The sequence below is a fragment of the Cnephaeus nilssonii genome, assembly GCF_951640355.1.
Source record: "Cnephaeus nilssonii genome assembly, chromosome: 6".
NCBI lineage: Eukaryota > Metazoa > Chordata > Mammalia > Chiroptera > Vespertilionidae > Cnephaeus > Cnephaeus nilssonii.
The window spans coordinates 50,244,383-50,256,188 of record NC_137077.1 but is presented as its reverse complement, the minus strand read 5'-3'; the positions used below and the strand labels follow the sequence as shown (position 1 = coordinate 50,256,188).

The window sequence follows — 11,806 nt, the reverse complement described above, 5'->3', positions numbered from 1 at the left end:
TGTGTGTGTAGTCTGAAGGGATCTTATCTGTGTGTCTGCCTTTTTTGGATTTATATTTGTCCCCCAAGGAGGGGGCTTCTGGGTCTCTCTGTCCCTCTGTAGGGGTCTATGTGCCTGTCCTGTATAGGGACAGGATGGGGAGAAACCTGTATAACTGCCCTCCTGGTAGCTGGGCAGTCGTAGTCACCCCTTCCCTGGGTTTGGAGTTGTGGGCCACCCTGCCCTCTCCCCCAAGGGGTCTGAGTGATTGGTATTTGTTGGTCTCTCTAGTTAGAGCCACCTAGTCCCCACTTCATGCCCTGCAGGATCTTCCAGAGAATTCAGCCCCATCATCAGGAGATTACAGCTGGAATCTCTGCCTCGGGGACCCAAACAAACCCGCCTTCCACCCACAGCCTGCCCCACCCAGCCCGCCCAGGCCTGGGGTGTCTTATTCAGCTCCCCTTTCTCCAACCTGCAGGTGCATGCTGTGCCCCAACCTGCTCGTCTGACTCATTTAGATAATGGGTTCAGGGAGACAGGTGCAGGGACTCTTTCTTCATTTCCTTGGGCTATTTGGGGGCCTGGGAAGAGAAGGAGGGCCCAGATGGCTGCAGAATGATTCACCATCAGTCTCTTGACCCCCTCCTCCGCCCCACCCCGTCCTGCCTTCCTTCCTGACTCACCCACTGGGTGCTATGGGAATGACTCCCCCAAGGAACAGTGAGAACAGTGAAGACCCCAACACAACACCTCTCTCCTAAGCCCCCTCCCCCTCCCCGCCGCCCCCTTCCTCCCCCGCCACTCCTCTACCTCTTTAGTACTTGTTCTTCATTCTCTGGGCCCTTCAGCAAGGCCTACAGTATTCAGCCTGGCTCTGGGAATCCTGAGATCTTGGGAAGAAAGAGAGTACTGGGTTGTGTACCAAGAAAAGTGCTGTGTTGGATCTCACTTTATCTTGTACACGCAGACCCAGAAGGAAGACTGCCCATGTATGTGTGTGTGTGTGTGTGTGTGTGTGTGTGTGTGTGTGTGTATGTGTGTGTGCGCGTGTGTGTGTGCGTGTTCATTCCACAAATATTTACCCAGCCCCTCTTGGCACTACACCAGGTGCTGAGAGTACAACAGTAACTGAGGGGAGACTAGACAAATGGTTGACATCAGGTTCAAGAATTCAGAACCCAGTTTCCTGTTCTCCAGCCTTGGGCAGACCTTCATAGTCACTCAAAGGAGAGAGAAGAACATGGGGTGTCAGCTGCTCACAGGAGACCCACATGGCAGGGATCACTGTCCTGCTGTGCTTCTCAGTCCTGGCACTGATTTCCCACAGGAGGGAAGGAGACAAGACTCAGGAGTCAGGGTGGCAGTTGGCTGGGTGATCCCTGGTCGGCCTCTTTGTTACAGGGAACCTGTGCAGGCCACCGGATTCCTGCCAGTTTCACATTCGCCCAATTGCTCTTTCCTGGGTTTCTGCGGGTGGTGCCGGAATGGGCTCCAGGGTGGGAGCAGCTCTCTGCTGCCCCCACCTGAGTGCGGCCTGTAGGTGGCAGGTGTCGGGTTAGGCCCGGCCTCCTCAGGGCCTAGCCACTCAGGTACGAGGCCCACCCCCCTCCCTTTGGGCTGGGCTCTCTTTTATAAAGGGCCATGCTGTCCCCCACTTACTAGCAGCTTTTTGGCTTCTTCGCGAATCTCTGTCAGGTTCAGCCTTCTCGCCTCCACTCCAGCCTCCACCATGTCCACAAGGGTGACCCAGAAGACCTACAAGGTGTCCACCTCTGGACCCCGGGCCTTCAGCAGCCGCTCGTACTCCAGTGCACCGGGCACTCGCATCAGCTCCTCGTCCTTTTCCCGTGTGGGCAGCAGCTACCGAGGTGGCCTGGGCACCAGCATGAGTCTGGCTGGGGGTTACGGCGGGGCTGGGGGTATGGGGAACATCACAGCTGTCCAAGTGAACCAGAGCCTGCTGAGCCCCCTGAAGCTGGAGGTGGACCCCAACATCCAGGCCGTGCGCACCCAGGAGAAGGAGCAGATTAAGACCCTCAACAACAAGTTTGCTTCCTTCATCGACAAGGTGAGGGCTCCCCCTGCGTGGCTAGCTGGGCCTGGGGTCTGAAGAGGGTCCATGCCCCTTCTCTTGGTTGCCCTGTCCGTGGGCACATCTCCAGGCCCCACTGGCATCCTGCTGGGCCCTACCCACTCTGTAACCCTTCCTTCCAACCTATGACTCACTCCTCCCATGCACTTTGGTTCCGGCTGGCCGCAGGGATGGGACAGCTTCTGATTCTAAATCTTGGGGCGTCCTCTCTCCCTCACCCATCTCACCCCAACCCAAGTTCTGATCGTGGCTAAAGCTTTCAGCCTGGACCAGTCCCAGCCGTTTAGCTGTGTGTGGGGGGGAGGGGTGCCCCTCCTCCAGTTCACCTTCTCCCCTAGCACTTCCCCAACACTTTCCCAGAGGTACCCCTGAGCATTTAAAAAAAAAGAATGAGTTTGATAGGATTTTGGGAGAAGGAACTGGTGTCTTGATCTAAACAGACAAATATTGATTGAAGTCTCTGGCGTTCCAAGGCCCGAGTGTGGGGGGCACCGGATGAGTCATCCTTGGCCCCTGCCCTGGAGCCTGCAGGGGGCGGGGCCGGGCGAGGCAGTGACCTGCCCCCTCCTGGGGTGCAGGGCTAAGGCGGGCTGTCTGGGCGACGCGCTGCTCTTACCTGGGAAGCTTTTTGCGTCTGGGGTTGGGAGGGGTATGTGTGGGGATGAGGTGGGGCGACGCCAGGGGTTGGCTCCAAGAAAGCCCGTCCAGGATTCAAAGTCTGGGGCGTTGGACGCCCCGCCCAGGTTTCACGTCCTGTTAAACCCCAGAATTTATGGCTGTAGATAACGTGTCTGTCCGCCAACGCCCCTCTCCCCACTCGGCCCTTGTCCCCTCTCTCCTCCCTCCCAGGCTCCACCCCAACGTCCTGGGTCCACTTCCCCAGAGGTTAGGCCCGGCCGCGTTTTGCAGCCTTGAGGGTAGGCTCCCTTAGGGAGCCCCTGGGGCCTCAGCGCGCTGGAAGGTTGGGCCCTCCCTGCTGACTGGCTCCTGGGAGGCATTCTGGGAACGGAAAGCAGGAAATACTGGGGCAGATTAGCCTCTTTAGGGATCGGAGTGCCCTAGGAAGCTCACCTCCCCTTAGGAACTAGGGCTTCCTAGTTCCTTGGCTCTAAGCACCCTTGACGTTGCTTCTTGACTGCGTTCTACTAGCTCTTGAGTCCTCCCCGCAAGTCGTTAAACACCAGCTCCGAGTCCCAATTCCTGGCTCCCAGTGCTCCGCCCTTCCCTTTGATGGACTCTCTTGCTGAAACTGATCTCCTCATCTATAAAATGGGCACGAGAATCCCTAACTCAGAGATTTTGCCTATTCAAGTATTAATGAAGGTAGAGAGCTTAGCGGCCCTTGGCCAAATGTTATAATCACTTATTTTTCATAATTTTGAGGCAGCATGACCTGGAGAAGAAAGGAATTTACAGAGGAATTTGTTGGATTTAGGCCAGACCCTTAAGTCAACCTTCTTTTCTAAGTCCCTCCCAATTTAAAAAAAGTTACAACTTTGGGTTGATTAAGGAAGATAAATTCCTCTTCTTGGAATCAGTCTGTTACTATTTTTTTTTATTTTAATTTCCCTTCTAACATGCCTTAATCTCATCCTAAAATCTGGATTTCATTGTGTCCAAGGAACCCAGGACCTTCGTGTTGGGGCGTTTGGGGCCGAGGAGAGGGTTTCCTGGGTGTGGTGGGCTGGGAGGAGGGTAGGAGGAAGTCTTCCATTTGCAGACAGATCTGCCCAGTCCTTTGTCTTTTCCCTGGACACAAGTGATTTTGCACAGATGGGGGGGAGGGGGGTGCGGGCGGAGCGGGGGGGGGGGGGGGGGTGGGGGGGGGAGGAGGGGAGGACTCCTTAAAGGACCTGCCTGAGTTCCTCTAGGCCATTGCAGGTTTGAGGAGCCCTGGGCTCTGAGAGGGGAAGCAACTCGAGGTTATGCAGCCTAGGTTAGTAGCAGTGTTTGGCTAAAACCCAGGTCTTCTGGCCACTACTCCCCAGGTCCTAGGGCTTCTGTTTCCCTATAAGCTGTATGAGTTCCTCAAAGTCACTCCAAATAATGATGATGATAACAGTAGATAATAGAACAATCTACATTTTCTTTTTCTGTCTTATATATAGTGTTAACACTTGGCTATTTTTACTGATCTGTAATATACTAGTACAATCTAACTCAAGAAGACGTATTTATTCTGCAAAATAGTTTCAACATGACTCTCCTAGCTGTCTCCTTCCAATCATGCACCCTCATGTCCCCGCCCCAGAGTTAGAAGGACATGGCTCCCTACCCCACTCACCATGCTGTCTCTGTTAGGTGATAGCTAACTAGCTCCCTGGGTTCTGGAGACCCACTGTTTGGGGCGTGGAGCACACAGCTTGCTTCCCCCCAGATTCTGAGCCCTGGCCTCATGCAGACCTTTTTGTTCCCTCCTCCAGGTGCGGAGCCTGGAGCAGCAGAATAAGATTCTGGAGACCAAATGGAACCTCCTGCAGCAGCAGAAGACGACTCGCAGTAACATGGACAACATGTTCGAGAGCTACATCAACAACCTTCGGCGGCAGCTGGACACGCTGGGTCAGGAGAAACTGAGGCTGGAAGCAGAGTTTGGCAACATGCAGGGACTGGTGGAGGACTTGAAGAATAAGTAAGCTGCCTTCCTCCGCACTGCCATTGGCCCAACTGGATTCATCTGTTCTGTCAACCCAGGGGGCCAAAGGCCTAAGACCCCATGGCCCTCTGATTTTTGGACAATGCAGATTATATAATTAGGGTGATCATGTGACCAGGGTTTAGCAGGACAGTCTAGTTTACACCCATTGCCCTGGCATAATTGTTAGTTGCACCCACCCCCCCTTCAGTCTCAGAATTGTTCAGATTTGGACAACAAATTATATGTTAATATTTACATAGTAGACCTCAGAGAGACAAGTAGCCAACAGGCTTCTGATATATATTTAAGCATTGGCCCCTTTTGTCTGAGGTCTCATCAGTCCCTGTTGCCCACCTAATATGCCTACTATGCCTAATCCAATGAATATTCATGGATTTGTAGAGAGGTGTACTGCTCTAGGCCTCCCCACTGGCTGATGAGCAGAGGGACCAGGCCAGCCCTTTTATATCTTGCATTTCCATGAAAAAAAATTTTCAGATAGTCTTGTCCCCCTAAAAAGACTCAGGGTAACCTCCCCTTTGCCTTGGTCCTTGATTCTAAGTCTTATCCTTACCAGGTACGAGGATGAGATCAACAAGCGCACAGAGATGGAGAATGAATTCGTCCTCATCAAGAAGGTGAGGGAGTCCTCTACCTTCACCAGACACTGGAGGTTGGGGCTTAGATACTCGGACTAAGGCTTTCTGGGGTCTGTCTCTAGATATTTCTAAGTAATGGGTCAACATTTGGGTACTTCCTAGATATACAGAAAAAGTAGGCAAAAACAGAGCTAAGGAGGTGCATTTGTACAGAACTCTGGATATTGATGCTGGGACATGGAAATGGAGCAGTAGAATTGGAGATCTAGCCATAGCAGGCTTCCTGAAGGAGGAGGGGGCGAGGTGCTGCAGAAAACTGAGGAAAGGTGTTTGGACTGGGGATGCAGGTGCGATGGGGCAGAAGCTGGCCGGGAGGATGAGGCCACAAGTGAGGTGGGGAAGACAATAGTTAGAATTCCAGGCTATTGGGTGCCTTTGGGTTGGGGTCCAGTGTGGTCACCCAGCTCAGGGCCCCCCTCCAAAACACCCCACAGGATGTGGATGAAGCTTACATGAACAAGGTAGAGCTGGAGTCCCGCCTGGAAGGGCTGACCGATGAGATCAACTTCTACAGGCAGCTGTATGAAGAGGTATGTTCTTGTTCCCCTAACCTCATCAGAGACTCCTTCCGGCCCCATGTGCACCACAGACAAGGGCCTAGCGTGGAATAATTACAGCTACTGATATTAACTCAGTATTGATGCTCTCTAGTTCCATCCCCCTGCATGAGAGAGGGTTGATTACCCCATTTCACAGATCAGAAAATGTGCTTAGAGAATTGAAAAAGCCTGTCCAAGGTCATCATACACAGAATGGTGACCCAATGGCCCACTCTCTCTCATGTCTTTATTCTGAGTCTTTGTTATGAGCCCACTGTGGGCTCAGTATTGGTAGCTGATATCATGAAGGGCCCAGCCCTTCCGGTTACTCACCCAAAGACAAGTTTCCTTTTTCCTGCCCTCATTTCATCCTTACATCCCTCCAGGTTCCAGGTCTTTGACCAGTTTTGCTTCTTTAGGATTTTGCCCTCTCCCAGGTCCTCAGGCCCACCTGCTCCTCTCTTTTTATTGTTCCCCTAGCTTGTCCCTTAAGGAAGGCCCTTCTGCAAAAGGGGGCTCCTTGTGTTCAGGGACAGGGCCTCATCCTCTTCCCTCCCCACCATAGGAGATTCGTGAGCTGCAGTCCCAGATCTCCGACACATCCGTGGTGCTGTCCATGGACAACAACCGCTCTCTGGATCTTGATGGCATCATCGCCGAGGTCAAGGCCCAGTATGAGGATATCGCCAACCGCAGCCGGGCTGAGGCTGAGACCATGTACCAGATCAAGGTGAAGAGCAGGGTCACTAAGCTGGCCTTCCCCTTCTGGCCAGTTCTGTGCTCCAGTTCATGAGCAGGGTGCAGTATTTCAAACACCACTCTGCCTGCTATGTGCTGGGACTGCCGAGTGGGTGCTGGGGAGATTGGGATGCCCTTGTGCCCAGAGATCTGGAAGAAAGCCTGCAGTGTGTGCGTGTTGTTGTTGTTGGTGGTGGTGGGGGCACAGGGCCTTACTCCTCGTGTCACCCCCACAGTATGAGGAGCTGCAGACATTGGCTGGGAAGCATGGGGATGACCTGCGTCGCACGAAGACTGAGATTTCTGAGATGAACCGGAACATCAGCCGACTCCAGGCTGAGATTGAGGGTCTCAAAGGCCAGAGGGCTTCCCTGGAAGCTGCCATTGCTGATGCCGAGCAGCGTGGGGAGCTGGCCATCAAGGATGCTCAGTCCAAGGTGGCTGAGCTGGAGGCTGCTCTGAGAAACGCCAAGCAGGACATGGCCCGGCAGCTGCGGGAGTACCAGGAGCTCATGAACGTCAAGCTGGCCCTGGACGTGGAGATCGCCACCTACCGCAAGCTGCTGGAGGGCGAGGAGAACCGGTGGGTGTGGGGGGTATTTGACTGGCCCTGGTACCTTACCCCTGGGACCGGGGGTGGGGAGCGGTGGGTCCTGTGTTCCTGGGCCAGGAGTTGGTCCTGACATCCATGTGTCCTTTGGGTACAGGCTGGAATCTGGGATGCAGAACATGAGTATCCACACCAAGACCACCAGCGGCTATTCAGGTGTGTCCCTGCCCTATACATTTCCCTCTTGTACAGCTGAGGAAGCTGGGGCCCAATGAACTGCCTTGTCCAAGGTCACATAGCTGATATCAAAGCTCTGCCCCACCCTGCTCCTGGGATTCCCGGACAGTCCTGGAGTAGTGAACCAGGGCAGTTCCCCATCCCAGGGGACTGGAGGGAGAAGGGGGCGTTGGAGCCTAATGTGTGCAGGGCTCCTGTGCTCATGTGGCTGCCTCTTCCCGACCAGGTGGGCTGATGACCCCATCTTATGGGAACCTCAACTATGGCCTGGGCTTCCAGGCCAGCTTGGGCTCTGGCGGGAGTTCTGGCTCCTTCAGCCGCACCAGCTCCTCCAAGACGGTGGTTGTGAAGAAGATTGAGACCCGAGATGGGAAGCTGGTGTCTGAATCATCTGATGTCCTCCCCAAGTGAATGATGACTGCGGGCGCTCCTGTCCTCCAAGCTGCGGGCACAGGAAGCCCCTCCTGAGGCTCAGCCCCAGGCCTTGGCTCACCCTTGGGGTGGGGGGAGTGTATTGCCTGGGGGACCATCTCTTTCCCGTGCCCCCAACTAAAAGCCAAATCAAGTGTTGTTGTTTTTTGTTTTTTTTTTTTCCAAAATAAAGTCTCAACTGGCTCTGCCAACCCTACTTGCTGTATGTGTGGCCCTTGCCCATGAAGTGGGAGAGATGGTCAGGAGGCCTATCCCTGGAATCAGAAACGTTGGGGAGGGGTGGGGATCAGAAGGAAAATCTGACCTTCACGCTGTTCCCAGAGACTTCTTTGCTGAAAGCTGGTTGAGGCCTTGGTCATTAAACAAATACCTCAAATACCTCATTTCATTTTATCTGTGCAGCAAACCCCGGAGGCAGGCAGAGCGGGTTTCAGATGGTATCAGGAGAGTTTAGTCCCCATAGGCACAGGAGTTGACATTGGGACTGCTTGCAGATAAGGAAAAGCCAGGCCTGAAAGACAAGGAGTTGGCCTAACTAGAATGTGACAGACGGGATTTGCGCCCAGGGCTGTCCATTTCTCAAGGCTGTGCTCCTCCTCAGCCAGGCACCTAGGTTTCCTTGGGGGCTAGAGATGTCTTTTTACCATTTTCATTCCTTTGCAGCCAGGGACCAAGGAGTCCTGGTTTTCCCATTTCTTCAGAGGCCCAGAGTCCATTCTGAGCGACTGGATGTCTCACACCCACAATTTCTAGAAGCCAAGATAGTATAGGACTTGGCATTGATAAGTGGGCTCTTCCTGTTCTGCTCACCAGCACATCCAACTTGCACTGCTCCGTGCCATCACCTTTCTGTCCTTTCACATGAAGCGTTTTTATCACCTACACAGCTGAGTATGTAAAGGGCGTGTGCACGTGGAGGGTATGCTGTGTGTATTTAAGGGTGAATGGGTTCGGTAAGTGTTACGGCGTTGGCCTGTCTTTGTTGAAACACAGTCTCCAAGGCTTAGGGCAGGCACAGGTTTAGGACACAGCTAGGTGGGGCGGCGCGTCTGAGGCACTTGGTTCAACCGCCACCACCATAGAGTTCTAGGCAGACACGCTGACCCCTTAGCGTGGCGGAGATGAGTGCATTTTCAGACTTGCCAAACCCCCGGGGAGAATAAACAGCACATGCAGAGGGTACTGCGTAGGGCCGGCCTGGCACTGGACACCCTGGTTCTGGCCTTGCTGTGGAGTTTCCAGGGCTCTGGTCCCTGGACCCTTGACTCCCAAGACCCTGGTCCCCCACGGGAAGGCACATCTCAGCTGCCTTCCTAGCTGCTGCCTTCCAGGCATTCTGCCCCCAGCCCCTCCCACCCAGGCCAGGGCCAGGGCCAGGGCCAGGGCCAAGGATCTGGACTGTGTCATGATAAAGGACTTCACTTCTTGATGATAAAACTAACAGAACCATTATCTAGACCTATGGCTCTCTAACTATTTTGGCAGTTCGTAGTAAGAGATTCACTTTTATTCCAATCTGAAAACAGTTATATGTATATAACTGAAACAAAAATTTCATAAACAGTACCAACTTTCTGCCCCCTGTTCGTGTGTGACAGGCCCTCTCACCGGGCCCCAGGAGCCAGGAGGGTGGTGTCAGAGCCCAGGCCAGCACCCGTTGAGGGGGGTCTCTGAGGCCCTACGTCAGTATTTTAAATTGTGCTCCACCCAATCCTCCCTGAAGCTGACCAGCTGTCTTATTGGGGGAGGTGAGGGAGTTGCCCCCAGGCAGGGGACACCCTGGGACAGCCAAGGGCCCCGCTCAGTCTCACAGGGTTTCCACACCCAGGTGTTTGCTCAGAGACAGGAAAGCCCCAGAGAGAGTTCCCTTTCCCTCCCTCCTTTCTGTCCACTTTATTGTATATTACAACGTGATCAAGGGCACGCATCATTCAGAAGGCACTGTCTCCCATTGACCTTTCAGTATTTAAAAATATATAAGAGCTGGACATCCAATTCTCATTTCGACGAGGACATTGAAGAAGGATGGGAGCTACCATTTTTTAAATACCTACTTGATGGCAGATCTTGTGCTACATCACACTCCAACCCTCCAGAAATCCTGGGATATTAAAATCCCCATCTTGTGCATGTAGACTGAGTAAGGTCACACAGTAAGTGAGAGAAATGGTGTCCTGACACTTGGGCCAGCACTTTTTTTAACAATACTAGATTTTTATTATACGTACATGTCATACATAGCTCAAAAATTTAAACCTTGTTTTTTGTTTTTGAATAGGTAATAAGTATTCCTTGTATACAATTCTAAGTACAAAAGGGACTTCTTCCTTACCATTTACCAGGTTTTTCTCCAAGAGAGAAACTAATAATACCTATTGTAATTTATTTCAGGCAGAGTATGTATATATAATTCCTTAAATACATACATGTATACATGAATACTTAGCTTTTACAAAGGGTATTATACTATATGTGGTATTATATGTCCTGGTCTGACATTCACTCAACACCTGCTCCTTCCATATCAGTATCTAAGTTGCTGCCTCACTCTTTAAAAAAAAATTTTTTTTTTTTTTATTGATTTCAGAGAGGAAGGGACGCCCCTGGGGATCAAGCCTGCAACTTGGGAATGTGCCCTGACCAGGAATCGAACCCTGATCTCCTGGTTCATAGGTTGATGCTCAATCACTGAACCACAGCAACTGGGTGCCTCAGTTTTTTCAAAGCTGCATAATATTCTACTTAAGGATGTGTCACTATTTATTTAATCTTTCCTCAAGTGGTGGGTCTTTTAAACCTTCTGCTATGAGCTTGGATACATGTCATATCTCACAGGGTGAGGATATCTGAATAATTCCTGAAATTGCTGAGTCAAAGTGTATGTACATTTAAATTTTTGACAGACGTTTAAAAAAAAGAGCTTGTTTGTTTTCTTAGGGGGCTGAATTTTAATTTTCTAGAAAATCCACAGGTGTAGGTACCCCACATTTGACTGTTCCAGATGAACCAGACATTATTCCCCACCACTCTCCCTTCCGGGAATGAAATGATGAGTCTTTTAAGCATTCCTGGGCCACTCGTCATACACTGTCATTCCAAGATTTTGTCTTGACCAAGATGATCTGGGCAAAAATGGTCAATGATCACCTTAGCAGGGGGATTCTAAAGAAGGCTAAGGATGAGGGTCAGACAAACCAGAGTGTAAGGGGGTAGGAATGGAGCAAGGGGGGGGGGGAGGGCCAGGGACCAGCGTGGCTGAGAGGTCCCTGGGACAGCCTCTATGCTGCCTCTTTGCACATCTTTGTGGCTATCAGTTACTTTATCTATCTAGCATCCCTTCCCCCATCGGGTAACAGGACAGCACCCCCACTCTCCCACTCCCCCCCATCCCTCTTCTTATCAGGAACTGTTCTTCCTACCTCCAACCCCATGACTCTGGTGGGGCTGCCAGTCACAGCACCTCTCCTCTGGGCCCGCAGGGGAGCCAGTCTTGGTCAATCACAGGCTCCTTTGTTCTTTTCTTGTGGTATGACATAAATACAATAACATGTAGGAAGTGCGCCCTAGCCGGTTTGCTCACTGGTTAGAGTGTCAGCCCTCGGACTGAAGGGTGGTGGGTTCAATTCCGGTCAAGGGCACATACCTCTGTTGCAGGCTCAATCCCTGGCCCAGGTCAGGGCGTGTGCGGGAGGCAACCAATCGATGTGTCTCTGTTACATCGATTTTTTCTCTCTCTGTCTCTCCCCCTTCCTCTACTCTCTCTAAAAATCAATGGAAAAAATATGCTCCGGTGAGGATTAGCAACAGAAAATATAAATATATGTAGAAAGTGCTCCATAGGTTTCTCCTTATGTTTACACCTATAATATAGAACGTTTCTGGCATCACAGAAGAGTTGCTTGGACCCCTTGTATGTTTATACTTATTGAGAGGGGGGGG

At 51.9% G+C, this 11,806-nt stretch overlaps 1 protein-coding gene across 1 annotated transcript; it reads left to right on the top strand.

Moving 5' to 3' along the window:
* Nucleotides 1–1,633: 1,633 nt before the first annotated feature.
* On the top strand, nucleotides 1,634–8,063 carry KRT8 (keratin 8). Its single transcript, XM_079774177.1, has 8 exons — nucleotides 1,634–2,050; nucleotides 4,498–4,706; nucleotides 5,290–5,350; nucleotides 5,806–5,901; nucleotides 6,476–6,640; nucleotides 6,885–7,231; nucleotides 7,356–7,414; nucleotides 7,662–8,063. Exons 1-8 carry the CDS (start codon nucleotides 1,712–1,714, stop codon nucleotides 7,844–7,846), a joined length of 1,461 nt encoding a protein of 486 aa, XP_079630303.1. The 5' UTR covers nucleotides 1,634–1,711; the 3' UTR covers nucleotides 7,847–8,063.
* The last annotated feature ends 3,743 nt before the right edge of the window (nucleotides 8,064–11,806 follow it).

Excerpts from the sequence above, each read along its gene's own strand:
- KRT8 (XM_079774177.1), top strand. The coding sequence starts at position 1,712 with ATGTCCACAAGGGTGACCCAGAAGACCTACAAGGTGTCCACCTCTGGA. Across the intron at positions 4,707-5,289 it reads GTGGAGGACTTGAAGAATAA|GTACGAGGATGAGATCAACA; the intron begins GTAAGCTGCCTT and ends TATCCTTACCAG. Across the intron at positions 7,415-7,661 it reads GACCACCAGCGGCTATTCAG|GTGGGCTGATGACCCCATCT; the intron begins GTGTGTCCCTGC and ends CTTCCCGACCAG.